Below are 20,313 nucleotides of genomic sequence, written 5' to 3'. Positions count from 1 at the left end.
CATGCCCATAAACAATGCCGCAAAATTACAGACACGAATCATTGTCAAGGTACTCATTCCTTGTCTTCACACTTCCAAGGTACGACGAACAAACACATAGCAAGACTTGTTCGTGAAGAAGATGCACAGCGAACGTACGATACAGTCTCGTGAGAGACAGCGACAACAGAAACAAGCGCACAGTCGCCAGCAAGGCAAAACAAAACAGCGTGGACACATTCAAAAAGAAGCAGTGCTTACATACTGTAGCATTTGTTGCTTATGGTACAAGAAAATGAGCAATGTATTTCATTTTTTAGTTTTTTTTTCCTCTTACATAGCAATACTGTGTGTCATCCCTCATCAAGCTATCCAAAATACAGTAATTAAGTCATTAATGGTAGCTAAATCAATAAATAGTAAAAATGTTTTGGAATGTGTGCAAAAGATTTTTAAAATATTACGAAAAATAAATTTTAACACAAAAAAAATTTTTTTAGAATACCTACTGCAAAAATGAATTGTTCATAGTTGGTGATGCAGTTGAAAATATGATAGTCTAACATTAAATACATTTCTTCAATATATCAAATATCTTGACCGTAAATATTCTCACTTGAAAAAATAATCAACATTATACAAGTAACGTTGATCCTCGGACCTCTAAGAACCTTCTTAGGCCATTATGAGTCGGTCCTATCAGCACGGCTCTTTGTGAACCAGTGATATAAGGTGATAAGCCTTCAGTATTTGTATTTCTTCACCAGGGTCAGGGTAAGAAAAAAAAATATTTTTTTTTTTTTTTTTTTTTTTTTTTTTTTTTTTTTTAGTTTAAACCAGGTTTTTATATTTTATGTGAGTTATTTTGGTTCTCACCACCTTCAAATGAAAGCCACAACAACAACCCGTTTTCCACCACTCATGTCGAACCAGAAAAGTTATAACATCAAAGAACTGAAGTCCAGCAAATCAGCGCATCTGACTGGGACTTAACCACAGAAAGGGTATTTCCCCACAGGAGGAGGATTCTCCATAGAATAGGTGTTTCCCACAGAATAGGGATTTACAGTACAGAATTTCCCACAAAATAAGAATTAACTATTTAATATTTTTAATTTTAAAGGAGTATTTAGCTGGGTATAATTTACAACGAATTTAGATAATTTAAATAAGATCTTTACTATATATTTTTTTTTGTTTTAGTAAATCACAAGAAACATTCATGAGCAAACTTTTGTTATACGAGAAGAATTAGACCTTTAATTAAAAAAATTAATATATTGTTTTCATAAAAATATTAATTGAAAAAGACATATATTTTTTTAAACAGCTTGGTTTAAACCAGGGTATTTTTAAGAATGTGTTCTCTGTTCAAATTTATAAGTTTTCCAGTCCCTTTAATGTCATACGTTTATGTTTCTTCAGTCGGACTTGAGAACCTGTCCCAGCCAGTCATGTTGGTCTTCGCTCCACAAGGCTATGCTTTTCTGCCATCACTACCATGATGCAGGAACAAATACCTAAAAATTCCAACTAAGACTGTTTATCTCAGTTTGTAACAACCCAGATTACAGCCTTCCTCATGCAATACAGTAATAATCTTTTGTTATAAATTTTTGTCATTTTTCGAAGTTATTGTAAACGTAATTCTCCGGGTTTATTGTTTTTATTTTCAAAATTCCTAAATTTAGTTTTGAAGTAATTTTTTTTTGCTAGCTTCTTTGTGTGGTAAGGCATGCTGACGTAATTTTCCTTCATTCTTTTCACGACCTAGGCTTTGTTTCACACGCTAGGCATGTGAGTCACGGTCACAGGAGTGCGATAAAGATACAAAATCGCTGCGTCGTGGGATCAGAAGTAAGCATTTCGTGTAAGCCTCTGTTACCATGCGCCGTGATTGGCTGAAAATTACGTCAGTGAGCCCAGGACACTGCCCGCACGAAGGAAAGGAAAGCTGTAAGATCAGTCATTGTCCGAGCACCGGGCCGAGCGGTCGATGTTCGGGCGGCGGGCCGAGCAGGCCGTGGTCGGGCGATGGCTCAGTGTTTTATATATTTTTTAAGTACAGTTAATTTTTATGCATTCCGTTCCGAATATAGTGTGATTTCTACATAAATAAATAAAACAGGTAATACATCGAACTTTGTGTATAAATTTCTTCTTTCTTCGTGACCTGCAACCTGTATGTTCCACTCATCACCAAATTTGAGCTAGCCGGAGGTGGTGAGTGGTGACAAGTTACACTTTTCAAATCGACAATCTGCCACCATGTTCTACTTGGAATAATATCATTTTCCTTCAAAAACTTCTACTGTGAGCTTTTTGATACATATAAGAATTTTAATACATAAAAGCATGTCTCAGTTATAAATGTTAATAGTATCAATCCATAAGCATTGTAGAGTATTGGTTGATGGTTACAATTAAAGAGTAACTCAAACAGTTTTAGATAAGCGTATGTGCAACTACTGCTTTGTTATTTTCTCACTTGCAGCGCCACCTATGCAAAATGGAGGACCCTGAGCATAAATTTGCCAAGGGTGAATCTGTAATTTCAGTTCAACGTGCATTTCGTTTAAACTTTGATTGTGATCCCCCATGTGGCAAAAAGATCCGCCCATGATATAGCCAATTCAAACCGACCGGATGTGTTTGTAAAGGTAAAAGCACAGGATGACCAAAAGTGTCTGAAAAGGATGTTGACTGTGTAAGATCATCTTACCTGTGCAGTCCTAAGACATCTGTTCGGAAAGCAAGTCTTGAACTTCAGTCGCCAAAGACAACCGTGTGGAAGGTTTTAAGAATACGTTCAAACATGCGTCCATACCAGTTACAGTTGCTCCATGCTTCAAAGCAGGTAACTATGGTGTATGTTGTAACTTTTAACTTCAAGTGTTTGAGCTGGAAGATGACACTCTTGATCGTGTGGTGGTCGTAATGGTAAAAAAGACAGAGCGGTTTCTCGCTGGCCTCTACGTTCATCTAACATAACACCATGCCATTTTTTCCTTTGGGGCTTTATAAAATATAGTGTCTACATTCCGCTGTTAACTAATGATTTGCCAGAGTTGAGACACAGAACTGAAGAGGCTATTGCTTCTATTACTTTGGACACATTAACCAAAGTGTGAGAAGAATTGAACTTTAGGTTGCATGTGTATCGTATAATAAAAGTGAATACTATACTGAACATTTGTAAGAATAACTACGTTAGTTTACCTTCAATAATATGTATGATTTGTTTTAAGTAGTCTAAATTAAACTGTTATAATATACCACTGAAACTTAGACATTCTTTTATGGACATTCTATATTTCAATTAACCTTGAAGATGGAAGATAATCTTAAATACGAGTACACCAAAGAAAAAATGCCTTGCCTGTCAGATCATAAAGCTACAAGTTAGGATTTCGCTCAAATATCGTTGAGATTTTACAAGTTGAGATTACAAGTTAGGATTTCGCTCAAATATCGTTGAGATTTTTTCTCTCTCTGCAATTAGGGATGGATCGTAATCCAGAATGATTGCAAACATTTCTCCACCCCAAACCTGGAAGCATAGAGTCATATTACAACTCCTGCATCCAGGAAAGCCTTCGATCAAGATAAGTGAATGCAGTAATGGACACTCAAATATTCTGTAATGAAGTTATGGAAAAAACAATATTATTTATACTTTTTTTACATTATCAAAACTCAAAAACAATCAAAGAAATTTTTCTAATACAGCTGACCTAAGCATGTCTCTTACAAACCTGATCAAAGTCAACACTTAACAGTAAACAATTCTATAAGTATCTATTAATTAAATCGGGGGTGCCCACAAGGGAGGGTAACGACGCAGACTGTGTCATTAAAATTTCAGGGAGGGGGGGGGGGGGGGGGGGGGTTAAAAGACGAGAAAAATGTATATATTATTTACATAATTATAGCTTCTAATGTGAAAATACGTTTCTGGTGCTTTGATAATTGAAAGGGATCTTGTAAATCAAATTGACAACCCCGCACTTTCCTCAACAAAAGCAGTTTGGCATCTGTCGGTTCAGGATGGAAATATTGTCACGTCTCACTTTCAGAGGGGGGGTTCAATTCTTCAAAAATGTAGCTCTGAACATAAGAAACTCAAAACATTAACTAGCCATAGAGCATCTCACTGAGGATTGAATCTTAGTAGGTGTATTCTTATACAAGAATAGAAAATCAGGATACTGAGAAAAAAATAAGAGTAACCTAAAAACAATAGAACAATCACATTTATTTATAACAATTAAATAAAGCTGACAAATAATGAGGCACCTTCCATGTCCGCTACCAGCCTTATAGATATTCCGACAGAAAAACAATAAACCATATATAAGATTTTCTTAGTAGTACTAACACATTAACATAATCGTAATAATTTCCTCCAGGCCACCCAGTGATACCAAGCTTCATTAGCTCTTCCACAACTTCATTTTTAAAATTTATTAAGAACATCCACTACCTTGAAACGGATTTTAGAAATTATTTAGTTTAAGTTTATAACGTCATCATTTACATGAAAAGACAAGGATCGTGATGCAAACAAATTACCGAGTTATACTTGAAAATAAAAAGGGAACGGTAGTGCTCAACGTATTACACGTTAAAACCACTAAGTTTCTAAGAACAAATTATTTATAAGAGCAAATAATACACCAAACGAGAATTTTTAAAGTTAACTACGAAGAAACACTGAAGGCTAAGAGTCCGGCATCACTCAGGCGCCATTTCCGATAGCACTCACCTAACCATTACCAAGTCGCCGCGCGGCCGGGCAGCATGACAGCCTTCCACAGGATTACCGCCCCGCGAAAACATTTTACATCTCTTTTAAGCTATTTTCTTGGCCGCAAAACCCCTACGGGGAAAACATCCTGACGGGAAGTTTTCCTGTGTTTTACAAACACGTAAAGTTATTACAACAAGCCGGCCGCGCGGTCGGCCGCGCCAGGTTGCCCACGTAGTCAGAAAACCGGCCGCTAGATTGCGACACTCGCCTGCGCACGGCGACTGCGCACAATCTGCGCTCTCAGCTGGCCTCAAAAAAAAACGACAAACAAGTCTGCGCCGCGTTTCTCTGGAACTGCAGCAAACAACGTGTCAGCTGGCCTGGCTGAAACGCGGTCACGCCTGCGTTCCCAGACAAAGACGTGCAAGACTCGCACTCTTCCAGCCCCCCCGCAAACCCAAATCCAACAAAGGTGTTACCCCATCTTAGCGTGAGGGAAACCAAGTCCCGAACTAGCGAAAAGAATTTAAAATTGTATTTTCAACAAATAAACTAATTAAATAAATTAATGATAATTTTGAGCTACGCGACATCACCCCGGGCGGCAGGAGCTTGTGCCCCACAAGCTTACAACAATGCTTGGGGAATATTTAAGTTTGCTTCAAAAAAAAAAAAAAACCAATTGTCCCTATCATTTCTATGTGATCCAGTTACAAATTTAAATTAGTGATTACAGTGGTTGTTGTTTAGGTATAAATACCAACTCTAAGTTCTACTAGCACTTATTGACAATTTCCTCTCGGAGGACAAATGTGTTTTACAAAATTTCACATGTTAGCACTGCTTGGGACAGCAAGCAGCCAGGAGGGATACGGCGAAGAGATGCACCAACTCAGGGCAGAGACAGGAACAGCCAGCGGAACTGTGAGCTGCAGAATCACACCCCACTCCAACTTCTGCCTCTCCCAGCCGGCTCATCCCGACGTCGTTCATCCCAACTGCTCGTCATCCACGGTACACGACACCATTCCTACACAAAATACATGAGCAGCATCAGGAGTCATACAATTACAAACAACTAAAAAAAAAACTCTCAAACATCAAAATAATAGTGAACAAATCAAACAATTAAATTATCTTACTTAAGTTAATGACGTATTTTCATGTGTTTATCAAGAAGTATTCATGAGATCAACATAGATCAACACAACTAACCAAGGAGGGTCATACCAGGTATCAACACAAAAATAACTTTTAAAGATTCTTAAAACAAGTAACTATTCAAAAACTAAACTCGTAACTCATCTGCAATATTCAACATCTTGAAGAAAAGCCTACCCCCCACATTTCGTAGAGGAAGGATAAGGTAAGGTACCTAATAGGAAAATTTACAACAAAAACTTGACTGTGTCCACGTGTAGGTTGAAAGTTTATAACTACACTGGCCTTGTCTTGCTATACACTTTGTTTTGAACGTCAGGTCAGTAGTTTCAAACGATGGATAATTCTAGTCTTCTCGATAAATTTGTTGTTTGGGGGGCCACACCCTATCGCGATGCGTAATCACTGTCCTTGGACATGGCCACTCCCAAACCGCTGATACTCCTGGTAATCGTGCATCACCACACGATTCGACGATACGGGCACCAGCCCGCAGCAATGGGTAGAAGCAGGTCCTCTTCTCCCAACTGGCCCACGTGGTATCTGGCTGACCCTTAACGACGCGCCTTCTCCCAACTCGAGAAGGGACAAGAGTTCTGGATGGAGCTGCACCACAGCACTCCTTTCGAAATTGCCCTTAACAAGTCCGCCTCAAAAGTCATTCTCTTCGATTGACGAAAACTATCAATGTCACTTCTTGAATAATAAAAACACAAGGGGGGGGGGGGGGGTTATGGTGGAAAATGGGAATACGGAAAGGATCCCACCCACTTTCTCAATGATTAGTCCTGACGTCATAATTCCCCTTATTGAACCTGGTATTCTCCCTCCATCGTTATTTGGTTCTATAAAAATTATTTATGGGCGCATGCCCCTTCACATAAACATTAATCAAATTCTAATTTTTCTAATCGTAGGTAAAGCTTTACATTGAACAAAATTCATTCACTACTGATCATCACAAATGGAAATGGTTACTTTCAATTCCTCCCCAGTTTCACTGGATAACTTAGCTACACAACCATTATCTCTGGCTAGTATGTCTTTTAATTCTACCTTTCCACTGGTAGAAGGAACAGCATTTTCTACTGTAGTCGAGATTTCTACAGACATACTGAGGGGTTTCCGATTTCTCAGATATTTTAATAACAGAACTAAAAACATTCCAACTATTACCAATATAGTAATTACAGTTACACTTATTTCTATGCCAAGGGTAGTAACATTGTCCAAGGCGGATACTCTTGGTAGCGTTCCAATACCTACTAGATATGGATTTTTAATAATAATAAATAATAATACACTACTTACAATGGAAAGCGCAATACTCTGTAAGTTTTTCATTACAAATCTTGGTACGTTTTCTGGTTCTCTTAAATGAATCGGGTCTAAAGGGGTTTCAAACTTTGTCAAAGAAAAATTTAAATGTGGTATTAGAGTTGGCCAATTTTCATCTAAACAATCCATTAAGGATGGAAAAACTGTATGTGTTGACGTAGGATGAGGGAAAATTTTCAATTTACGTAACTTCGTCCAAGCAGCTGGTATTACATGTACCAATTGAAATTTAGATTTTGTTAACGCATCACATGGATACAACTCGTTAATTTTAAGTTCTTGGTTTAAATACAAACGACAATCACACGGTACTTCTATATCTACAGCTCCGAGGATGTCTCCACTTCCTAAAAATAAAGATTCATTGTTATGTTTCATGCATTGCAAGTCTAATTTTCCTGACGGGTTTGTTAGGAAGTACCGCTCTGGTCCAGCCTGGGTGATCATCAGTTGGTTTCCGGAATGGCATCGAAACGCACATGTGGTACTAAGATTTTCAACGGTAATCCCCTGAAAAAGAGCCTTTGGACACAAAGCACTACCTAGGGTATCTCCGGAGAACCTGGGAACAAAACACAATTTATCTTCAAATGGTCTACAATCTAATAAATTTCTACCCTGAATAGTGATTAGATGGTCTCCATCCACTGCCAGAAAATTCGGAGCATGATCCAAATGACAAGTTGAGTTCTTCCACTGAAATGGGACTGCGACGAACTGAAACAATCTCCAATTGGAATTTAGTTTAACAATTGGTACTTTAATTTGAAGGTATAAATTTTCCTTGTGGACTTGACATTTACAAATGGGTAAATTAAAATATTTCTGAACTTCTGATACACTTATGGACAACGCATAACCATCCCTATTAAGAATTTCATTTAGCATATTTAATTTCTCTTTCAATTGAGCTGGTGTAACTACAATGGCAGGTATTTTATTTGACCGGCACTGGTCCAGAATCTCTAGTCTTGTAAATGTATGCGCTTGTTTGGCTAATTGAGAGGCCAACAGTACCTGAAACTGGAATGAATGTCCTATGTCTTGAACCATTCCTGAAAACTTAGTCACCATAGTCTCTCGGAGGTCTTTTAAGTAATCAGACAAATTTGTGAATTTTGATTGTACTCTTTTTAGAATTCCGGTCATTCCCTCGTTTATAACAAAAATAGTGTTGCTCATATTTGCCAGTGCCTCATGAGTGTTTAAAATTTGTGATTCCATCTTGTTTATGTGTTCTGACATTTGTTGTTCATTTAGGAAAAGATTATTCAATTGACTATTGACGGCAATGTCACAACACCAATGAAAAAACTCTCCAATGAAATTTAACCCTCGTCTTTCCCGAACTTGAGACTGAAAATCCAATACGTCATCCCCTGCTGCTTCGTTTACCTTATTAATTAGCATGTCAGTATAAATTAAGCTATGTTTTAATTCTTTGAAAATAACACACCATTCACTTGAACTATTGGAGGGACAAGAAGTGATTTCTTTGATACTATCCTGAATGTCATCTAATTGCATTGGCCAAGCAACCTTAAAATTTACTGGTACCGATGAAGTGTACAATGTTACCTGAGGTATCGGCTCGAAATGCGCTCCCGCAACCACCCCCACTGCTCCTTCAGGTAGCGGTCGATGTTGTCTGCTGCTTCCCAGCTGCAGGAGCACCAGGACGATGTGTAGCATCCTCATCGTCAGTACGGAAGATGATCACGCCTTAAGACTCTGTAAAAATTCTATACAAAACTAAATATTAGACAGGCTCGATTTTTGTTTACAAGTGTTACAAAACTTTCGAATTATTTTTTTTTTCTCTCTCTCTTTGTTTTATTTAGTTATCCACAACCACAATAAAAAAATCTCTATTACATAACTTATCATAACTTATACACTGTAAAAATTTTTCATTCTCTCTACGTTTGTAACTTCGTAAACATCTCTGCCTCGACTCGTCTTCTTTAACCTGTACAGGTTATTAGACAATTTGTCCACCACAACATAAGGACCGAACCATTTATGCAATAGTTTCTCTGACAAACCCTTTTTTCGAACAGGTGTGTACACCATAACCTCCTGTCCTATCTTATAGGTCACCGCTCGTCGTCTGCGGTCATACCTTTTTTTATCGATACCCTGTTGTCTCTTTAAATTCTCTCTGGACTGTCGCAGGATCTCCTTCCAACGAGTACGCAGTCGAAGGCTGTCCTCATCTTCTACAGGCTGACTTAATTGAACATCTGAGGGTAATACAGGTTCTCTACCATACATGAGCACAAATGGGCTAAATTTTAATGTTTCCTGCCTCGCCGTGTTGTATGCCAAAGTGACCAAGGGTACATATTCATCCCAATTACGTTGTGAGGATGCCACATACTGAGATAGCATCATTGCTATTGTTCCATTTAATCTTTCACATAATCCATTTGTGTTTGGCCTGTATCCTGAGGTTTTCAAACTTTGTACATCCATTAACCTAAGTAATTCATTAACGACTTTGGAAGTAAAAACTTTTCCTCTATCTGTCAATATGGAACATGGTACAGAATGGCGACAAATTATGTTTTCTAGTAAAAACTTAGCTACGTCATTGGCGTTACTAGTGGGGGTGGCTTTAGTCTCCGCCCATCGAGTACCGTAATCAATAGCAACAAGAATGTATTTGTTTCCTGACACGGTTTTTGGAAAAGGGCCTAAAATATCGACACCAATACGTTCGAAAGGTTCACAGATAGGTAATGGTTCTAATAACCCTGCTTTCTTTTGAGGAACTCCCTTTTTCCCCTGACATCCCCTACAACTCCTTACATAGGCCTGAATCTCTTTTAGCATATTGGTCCAATAATAACGACGTATAATTTTGTCTGCGGTGCGAACTACTCCTAAGTGACCGCCAAAAGTGGGATTGTCGTGACTTTCCCTCAGAATTTCAGCCTTTAAGCTTTCTGGGACTACTAATAGCTTGTCTCTACCACTTGGGTTAGAGTTATTTTTGTACAAAACACCATTCAGCAAAGAAAAATTTTTCGCTTGTCGGCTTAACTTATTATCGATTCCTGACGGTTGAGTCAACTCAGAAATTAAAGGTCTTAGACTCACATCAGAATATTGCAGCTTAGCTAAATCCACATCATGCATCACAAAAACAGGTAACTCAAGGGATTTTTCTTCGTCAAGGGCTGTCCCTGTGTTGACAGCATTTCTACTCAAACTGTCTACATGTACATGAGTTTTTCCACTACTATAACATACAGTGTACTCATACTCCATCAATTTCAATGCCCACCTGGTTAACCTTCCTGCGCTATGAGCATTAAATTTCAAACGATTCAAATAACATAGGCTATGATGATCGGTTACAATTTTGAATGGCTTCAGGTAAATGTAAGGCCGAAACTGGTCTAAAGCATAAATCAAGGCTAAACATTCAAGGTGAGTTATAGGATATCTAGTCTCAGCTGACGTGAGAGTTCGACTGGCATAGGCAATAGGTTGTAATTTTCCATCAATTCTTTGTAACAATGTGGCTCCTATCCCTAAGGTACTAGCATCTGTATGTATTTCAATGGGCTGGTTTTCCTGGAAGTGAGCTAACACGGGGGAAGAAATCAGCTTTTCTTTCAAAATTTGGAATGCTTGTTCTTGCTTGTCGGTCCAGATAAACTTTTCATTTTTCTTTAGCAATGTCGACAAGGGTTTCGCAATCTGAGAGAAATTTGCTATAAACTTACGATAGAAAGAAGCTAGGCCTAAAAAGCTTCTCACCCCTCGTTGGTCCTTAGGTGTAGGAAATTGTTTCACTGCTACTACTTTATCGGGGTGGGGTCTAATCCCTTCATGGTTAACCAAATGTCCCAACACATCGGTTTCAAAATAACCGAAGGTACATTTTGACGGTTTCAAGGTTAAATTAGCATTTTGCATCCTTTTAAAAACTTGTTCTAATCGGTCAAGATGTTGATTAAACGTACTGCCCACTACTAGAATGTCATCCAAATAGACTAAGCATGAACCCCACTTTAACCCTGCCAAAGTCTTATCCATGTATCTCTGAAAAATTGACGGAGCGGTTTTCAAACCAAAAGGAAGGGTTTCAAAACAAAAAGTACCATCGGTGGTAACAAATGCAGTTTTTTCCTGATCCTGTTCAGCTACTCTCAATTGGTGGTATCCTGAATTCATATCCAAGTGAGTAAAATACTTAGCACCAGTCAAGTGACTTAAGAAATCATCTATTCGAGGAAGGGGGTATTTATTATCCTTAAGAATAGTGTTAAAACGACGGTAGTCCACACACATCCTATAATCGTTGTCTTTTTTTCTAACAAGAACAACTGGTGAACACCAACTCGTGTCACAGGGTCTCACAATCCCATTTTTAATGTGTTCTTGTACTATGTTATGAATAATTTCCCGTTCCCCAGGAGAAACTCGATAAGGTACAGATGATATGGGTGTGCTGTCCCCTGTATCCAGAAAAACTACTTCCTCTTTTGTTCTCCCTATCTGGCTGGGGTCCCAACTGAAAACATTTTGATATTTATACAACAACTCTACCAGTCTGTTTTTTTGTTCCTCTGGTAACTCTGGATTAATGTTTAATTTAGACACATCAAAATCGACATTATTTTTATCTCTAGCTTGTAATACCTTAGTTACTTCTTTGTTCTCGATACTGGGTGTTTCCTCAAACTCATTTAAATATCCTAATTTCATTCCCTTATGAAGAGTAACTGACTGGTTAGTAGTATTAGTAACCCAAATGTGAGTATGCTGTTTTCTGTTTACAATACTCCTAGGTACAAGTACAGAATATCTGTTGTAAATATCCTCCTTAGGCTCTATCAGCACCTCATCAGGTAAATTATTTCCTTCAAAATTAATTTCGATAAGATGATGCATCCTTGGCTCTACTCTAACATGATTGTGAACTGTCACACAACCTAACCTGAAAATATTTTCTGGCTCGATTTGGCTTAACTCCTGTGTTCCATCCTGACCTACATTATGATTAACCCGATTTTGGTTTTGATCTACTTGAATTTTGTCTCTTTTTACTTTGGTTTGGCTTTTAACCTCCCTTATTTCGGTATTTGTGGTATTTACGAAGCAATCAGGACGTGTTATGGTCAATGACATTTTCTGGCCTCCCTTACAAGAAATTTCTGCTCCATATTTGGTTAAAAAATCACATCCTAAAATGATCCCTTTTATTGGGGCTTCCACCAGACCTACCGCATGTGAATAAACATACTGTCCTAATTTAAATCTTAATTTGGCCATCTTATTAAGTTTCTGAACTCTTCCTGAGACTCCTGTAAAACCTCTTGGTTCTGCGGATTTCCAACAACTTTTCGGTACTAATCTATCCTCGATTAGTGATACCGCAGCTCCTGTATCGATAAAAACGGGGATTTCTTTTCCGAACATTTTTGTCTTCTGACTTAAAATACCGTCATTTTGTAAAAGAGACATTTGGTTAACAAGGGACGAGTTGTCACCCCGACCGACTCTCGCCCTATTTAGTTTCCCTGTTGTGACGTTTTGCAATCTCGTATCAAGTGACCTGGTCGTTTGCATTTTAAACAAATCGGCCTACCATCTGAGGTCCACTGTGGTCTGTCAGTTATTTTTGGAAATGAATTACTTGGGGTCTGCCTGAAAAAATTGTTGTTCTGATTTCGATGGTATTGTGTTAGTGTACTGTTATTTTTGTAATTTCCTCCCTGAGTTCTAAACTGTGACTTTGGTTGTGCCTGTAATCTCATGGTATCCAGTTCCCCGCGTAATTGTTTTAATTGTTTATTAAACTCTATCAAACTGTCCTCAATTCTCGTGTTGATAGATGACAATTCTCTTTCTGGTGTTTGAATTTCTTTAAGATTTCTGATAGGTACTTGTTCCTGTTTCGAATTTACCCACTGTGTCCTCTCATGATTTTTAGCGTAATACAGACCTGCCTCAATATTCCTCAAATTACCTAGTAACTGTTCCACAGTATTGTTTGGGAAAAGCATAACTTTCTCTACAATGTCTGGCCTTAACCCACGCAATACATATCTAACCTTACTAGCTTCATTCATCTTAGCATCAAGTCGGTTACAAAGATTCAATATGTCGTACACAAATGACTCGAAAGGTTCATCTACTGCTTGTACTCGCGCCTGCAATCTTAACTCTAAGTCCTCTATGTGACCCACTCTCACAAACGCATCCCTTAATTTATTTGCTAATTCCTCAAATGTAGTTAAATTCTCCAATGTGCTCTCACAGCTGTCATACCATTTTAAAGCAGGCCCTCTCAAAAATGTAGGCAAGTATGACAAACATTTTTGCTCATTCCACCCATTTACCTTGGCTGCTCTGCGAAACTGTTTTAAAAATTCCTCAACCTCCTCACATCTCTTTCCAAAAAAATATCCCGGGTCCACAAAACACCTGCCTGTCTCCATGTTTAAATTCTGATCTTTCAATTCTGGTTTTATGTCGCTTAATTTATCTTTTAACACTTTCAATGATTCATCATCTGACGAAGAACTACTATCACTGTTCTCAGGGTTTTTTACTTTGTCATCCAATATTTCAATTGTGTATTTACTAGCCATCCCTAATAGACTCCACCTTAAATTATTTTCATTAGTCCTTAACTTAAGCATACATTTCACATTTCACCTTAAATTAATTATTGTTAGACAAATACAGCCATCCCTGGTCTCCCACTGGTTTCCTGAAATAACCTAAAATAAATTTTATTATCATTACACAATTAATCCTATAAACACATCAATCTTAATACACCAGCTGCACTGCATGCTCTTCTTCTTCACTAAAATAAATCAAAATGTTAGACCACACCTAACACTCTTATCTTAATTTATTTTTCAGTATCCCAACATTCTTTATACCTACTAACCGGCGATCTCCACCATTTGTCACGTCTCACTTTCAGAGGGGGGGTTCAATTCTTCAAAAATGTAGCTCTGAACATAAGAAACTCAAAACATTAACTAGCCATAGAGCATCTCACTGAGGATTGAATCTTAGTAGGTGTATTCTTATACAAGAATAGAAAATCAGGATACTGAGAAAAAAATAAGAGTAACCTAAAAACAATAGAACAATCACATTTATTTATAACAATTAAATAAAGCTGACAAATAATGAGGCACCTTCCATGTCCGCTACCAGCCTTATAGATATTCCGACAGAAAAACAATAAACCATATATAAGATTTTCTTAGTAGTACTAACACATTAACATAATCGTAATAATTTCCTCCAGGCCACCCAGTGATACCAAGCTTCATTAGCTCTTCCACAACTTCATTTTTAAAATTTATTAAGAACATCCACTACCTTGAAACGGATTTTAGAAATTATTTAGTTTAAGTTTATAACGTCATCATTTACATGAAAAGACAAGGATCGTGATGCAAACAAATTACCGAGTTATACTTGAAAATAAAAAGGGAACGGTAGTGCTCAACGTATTACACGTTAAAACCACTAAGTTTCTAAGAACAAATTATTTATAAGAGCAAATAATACACCAAACGAGAATTTTTAAAGTTAACTACGAAGAAACACTGAAGGCTAAGAGTCCGGCATCACTCAGGCGCCATTTCCGATAGCACTCACCTAACCATTACCAAGTCGCCGCGCGGCCGGGCAGCATGACAGCCTTCCACAGGATTACCGCCCCGCGAAAACATTTTACATCTCTTTTAAGCTATTTTCTTGGTCGCAAAACCCCTACGGGGAAAACATCCTGACGGGAAGTTTTCCTGTGTTTTACAAACACGTAAAGTTATTACAACAAGCCGGCCGCGCGGTCGGCCGCGCCAGGTTGCCCACGTAGTCAGAAAACCGGCCGCTAGATTGCGACACTCGCCTGCGCACGGCGACTGCGCACAATCTGCGCTCTCAGCTGGCCTCAAAAAAAAACGACAAACAAGTCTGCGCCGCGTTTCTCTGGAACTGCAGCAAACAACGTGTCAGCTGGCCTGGCTGAAACGCGGTCACGCCTGCGTTCCCAGACAAAGACGTGCAAGACTCGCACTCTTCCAGCCCCCCCGCAAACCCAAATCCAACAAAGGTGTTACCCCATCTTAGCGTGAGGGAAACCAAGTCCCGAACTAGCGAAAAGAATTTAAAATTGTATTTTCAACAAATAAACTAATTAAATAAATTAATGATAATTTTGAGCTACGCGACAATATTACCTGATATGACCAAAATTATTATTAGAAAATCAGTTTTAATTAATGCAAAATGTGATAAAATATAATACTAAAAAAGTATAATATTATAAAATCATTGAGTAAATCATTGAGAAAATGGCATAAAAAATTTCGGGGGGGGGGGGGGGGGAGGGCGGGCGGCGGCGGCGCATTTTTAGGTTAGGGGGGGGGGGGGGGGTGAGTCATAGTGTTTGGGATAGGGGGGGAACCTCTGATTAAATACATGTCTTGCAGCCTTCAATTTAAAAACAATAACCTTAAACGAAATGTTGATTAACCAGTTTAAACACAGGTGTACAAATACCTAATATCTAAACACGTGAAAAAAGTGCCAAAAAATTGCAAGGAAATCAAGTTACACACTGCTCATTTCCTTGTACTCAGCCTTTAACACAAACACATAGCTCTTGATTTCGAAGATACACCAAAAAAAGTGCAGAGAAATGCAGTTCAGTAATCAATAATCATTATCAGAAAAATTTTAAGTGCTGTACAAGTTACACCAAAATTCAAAAAACCAACAAAAAAAAATTTCACCCAAGATTACAAGGAACATCATTCAAAATCATAAAAAGGTTACAACGGTACATGAAGGGCACAAAACGCTGTGAGTGTAACACACACAAGTGAACATGTCCTCAAGCAAACAAGTGAGAGAAGGAAGTGAAGCGTGACTCAGAGACAGAGACAGAAGTCGATGCAAGCGACGCTCGACACAGTACCTGCGACATTGGCCGCGCTACCACCCGGCACGGCAAGCGACTGCGTAGCCGCGCTAGCCTGCCGGCCGTGAGCGGCTGCCCAGCACAGGAAAACAGTCAATACTCGCAACACATCATCGACACACACAGAGCAGACAACGGGTGCAACACAAAGTGACACGGGCACACAAACACACACACGTCCACTCGCACAGGAATCTAGTCGTGCACATGTGCTAGTGGACGGCATCACACACGTCACCACATTCTAGGCGTCAAATATCCACTCCCGTTTACTCTAAGCTAAACACATAAACAGCAGCTACTATCTAAGAGGAAGTTTTGATATTGCAAGATTTATTTTACCCGCTGTCTGAACTAAAATCACAATACAACCATAAATAGCTACTACCTTAATAACTGTTTCACTTTACAACATTTTGTGACAGGTACTTTACGTACTATGTACTTCACGAATTCGTAAAAATCAGCAATATAAGACAAGGGACCTCAAACACTAATTACCCGTTCTGAAAAGATGGTTGTGTTCAATATTAGGCTTCACTGCAATTTAAGTAAAAAAAAAAAAAATTCTAACCTTAGAAAAGAAGATTCATTTTGAATATTTGAAGGGCACCCATTTTAACCTAGCCTGGTGATAACTATCACAAGCCTTACTTACAAAAACAGTGAGATCAGGGCTTAACTGGACTGCAGTGATGTGGAAAGAAGACCGACACATAACTGGTATTTTCTTGGTGCAATTCAGTTAGAACCCCCTAGGTAAGCGAACCTCCTAGTTTAATTGCTAAGATGTTTGTCTCTAAAACGACCATGCATGTACGGACTGACTAACTCCATAATCAGACCCTGGATGTAACACAGATTCAATTGCCATCTTACAATGATACCTCGATGCTCCTTTGAGAGATTTGCTTAGCAATTTATATTAGCATTGCCTCCTTTATAGGAGATGTATGGATGACTCCAATACAGTGTTCATAGCCAAAACTCATACATCACTAGCACATAAAGAACTAATTAAATAATAATAGGACTATCATTCAGAGATACATTAAGTTTTCTCCACATATAGTACCCTAAACCAACATATCACTCCCCCCCCCCCCCCCCCCCTCCAACACTGAGCTTAGAGCATTGTTTAAGTTCATTCAGTCAGTTCACATCCCTCAAATAGAACTCACTAGAACTTTAGAACTCACTACCATTGTTTGGAGTCCAAGCAGAAATCTATTCACATCTAGTTTTTAAAACTTACAGCATGGTAACATTTAATTTAAATTCAACACATCTTTTCCACGCCTTGTCGGCAATTGCTTTCCTAGAATTTTCAACAACCTCCACTGACAGCCCGGTGAATGGTCTCAACGCTCCTGTGCCCGGACACCTGATTGGCCGGATCGAGGTCACCCACAAGTGGACAAATCACGACTCGGCTGCCTCTCACCGAAAAAACAAACGCCAGGCAGCAGGAGCGGGGCGAAATGTCGGGAATAAACTGCCGGAGAATGTGACCTCGACACGGGAGACGAGATATGTTTAGTGATCGTGGCTGTAAGAGCTTCCACGTTCGCGAGATCTCCCAGAGGAGTTGCGACCACGCTTGCGACGGGAACGGGGCGGGACGCACCTGGTATGGGCACGGGGCTCGAGCTCCGGCTGATGCGGGGGGAGCAGGCGCCCCCGGGCCCCGCCTTGGGGCTGGAGCTGCGCGACAGGCGGCGGGGAGTCCCGGGAGGCGTCACCCCGTTCCCGTTGGCCCGGCTCTCCCCGATGGCCTTCACCAGCTCCTTCACCGACACCCCGGCCAGCTCCGGGGGCAGGTCCCTGCCACAGCCGCCCGCGCCACGACGCTTCAGGCCACTTCCCCGCCCCTTTCCCTGCCGTCTGGTGCATCACTGAACACTCCCACCCTGAACAAGGTACTCCTCTAGCTGTCATACTGCATCACTGAATATTTCCACCTTGAAGAAGGTACTTCTCTAACTGTCTGGAGTAAAATAACAAGCTGCATCACTGAATATTCCCACCCTGAAGAAGGTACTTCTCTAGCTGTCTGGAGTAAAATAACAAGCTGCATCACTGAATATTCCCACCCTGAAGAAGGTACTTCTCTAGCTGTGTGGTGTAAAATAACAAATTGCATCACTGAATACTCACACCCTGACCCTGAAGAAGGTACTTCTCTAACTGTCTGGTGTAAAATAACAAACTACATCACTGAATATTCCCACCCTGAAGAAGGTACTTCTCTAGCTGTGTGGTGTAAAATAACAAATTGCATCACTGAATACTCACACCCTGACCCTGAAGAAGGTACTTCTCTAACTGTCTGGTGTAAAATAACAAACTACATCACTGAATATTCCCACCCTGAAGAAGGTACTTCTCTAACTGTCTGGTGTAAAATAACAAACTACATCACTGAATATTCCCACCCTGAAGAAGGTACTTCTCTAGCTGTGTGGTGTAAAATAACAAATTGCATCACTGAATACTCACACCCTGACCCTGAAGAAGGTACTTCTCTAACTGTCTGGTGTAAAATAACAAACTACATCACTGAATATTCCCACCCTGAAGAAGGTACTTCTCTAGCTGTGTGGTGTAAAATAACAAATTGCATCACTGAATACTCACACCCTGACCCTGAAGAAGGTACTTCTCTAACTGTCTGGTGTAAAATAACAAACTACATCACTGAATATTCCCACCCTGAAGAAGGTACTTCTCTAACTGTTTGGAGTAAAATAACAAACTTAATCACTGAAAATTCCTACCCTACAAAAGGTAATTAATTCTCTAACTGTTTGGTGTTAAATAACAAGCTGCATCACAGAATATTCCCAACCTAAAGAAAGAACATCACTAGCTGTCAGATGTAAAAAAAACTTCATTACTGAAACATTCCATTCTGGAAAAATTACTTCTCTACAGGGGCGTAGGAACCGGGGGGACAGGGGGGACGTGTCCCCCTGAACTTTTTGGGTGGAGGGGTCTGTCCCCCCCCCAACTTTCTAGACCGTGATATTTTTATTTTATAATATTATTCTGCCCAACTTTATTTGTAATTTCTTCACTCATCAAATTTTATCTTAAGGAAACAATAATAATTTTAACATCAATGTATCCAATGGTTAAATACAAAAACTTCTTAAAAAGCGCTATTTTGCACTTTTAAAATCAAAATTTTCCGGTGGAGGGGAATGGGTTTACATGACATCAAAATCATTATTTGTCCCCCCCAACTTTATGAACACAGCTACGCCAATGCTTCTCTACCTGTTATTATGTATAATAAAACCAAATGCACTACTGAATATTCCCACCCTGAAGGACTTCATTTCTATTTGGTGTAAGATAACAAACTGTATCATTGAATATTCACCCACCCTATAGAATCTACTTCTCTAGCTGTCTGGTGTAAATTAACAAACTCCATAACTGAATATTCCCACAAAACCATTTGTTCTTTCAGGAGTAATCTGAGGCCAACCTATCTCACTGGCCACATAAGAAGAACATTAATTAGGCTGCGTGACATAAAGATACACTAGCCACTACAGGATGTAATGAACTCTGTGAGCAGGGGAGAAATTTTGGTAAATGAATCAATGGATTTGAGTAAACGACTAGGTTCATGACCAAGACACCATAGTGACGCAAACTATTCTTAAGCTGCATCATTGTGATTCGTCCCTCCAAATTTCAAAATAATGCAACAGCAAATTTTTATAAAAATCACACAATATTTCTTTATTTGATGTCCACTATTCTCTGAGATTGTGTATAGCAATACCAACACAGCCTGACATCCCTTGACTTAAGTTTACCCTGCACAGAGGTAATTTGTTTACAGGGTTAAGCATAGCACGGCTATTCACAGGCTAGAGGCGATAAGACGAACAAGATTACAGACTGAAAACCACTTAAGTACAAACACTGTGCTCTGGGTACACAAAACTACAGCCCTTACCACATGAGTACAATGTGTTAGCAAGCATAGTTACTGAGTATCCTTTATCTTTGATTGAAGTTAGCCAAAATACCAAAATTTTGGGATTAGAATTTATTAGGAATACAAAAAAGTACATAATCTCTTTTTAAAGATCGTCATCAT

General features: G+C 39.1%; 2 protein-coding genes across 5 annotated transcripts in view; both read right to left on the bottom strand.

The window, feature by feature from the left end:
- LOC134538847 (E3 ubiquitin-protein ligase MYCBP2) overlaps positions 1-20,313 on the bottom strand; it is a 455,666-nt gene that overhangs the window by 73,710 nt on the left and 361,643 nt on the right. For all 4 annotated transcript variants that reach the window (XM_063380393.1, XM_063380394.1, XM_063380396.1 and 1 more), the window contains exon 44: positions 17,824-18,020. In XM_063380393.1, the coding sequence (XP_063236463.1) occupies positions 17,824-18,020 (197 nt within the window). The remainder of the gene's footprint in view (positions 1-17,823; positions 18,021-20,313) is intronic.
- LOC134538849 (uncharacterized) lies at positions 4,216-14,964 on the bottom strand. The gene is made up of 2 exons (XM_063380397.1): positions 14,870-14,964; positions 4,216-8,970 (listed from the first exon to the last, which is right to left on the bottom strand). The coding sequence occupies exon 2, from the start codon at positions 8,924-8,926 to the stop codon at positions 6,839-6,841; it is 2,088 nt and encodes a 695-aa protein (XP_063236467.1). The 5' UTR covers positions 8,927-8,970; positions 14,870-14,964; the 3' UTR covers positions 4,216-6,838.

This window comes from Bacillus rossius, chromosome 14, assembly GCF_032445375.1.
Source record: "Bacillus rossius redtenbacheri isolate Brsri chromosome 14, Brsri_v3, whole genome shotgun sequence".
NCBI lineage: Eukaryota > Metazoa > Arthropoda > Insecta > Phasmatodea > Bacillidae > Bacillus > Bacillus rossius.
This window is presented reverse-complemented; position numbering and strand designations above follow the sequence as displayed.

What these genes read in the sequence shown, in the direction of transcription:
- LOC134538849 (XM_063380397.1), bottom strand. Translation starts at nt 8,926, where the DNA reads ATGAGGATGCTACACATCGTCCTGGTGCTCCTGCAGCTGGGAAGCAGC.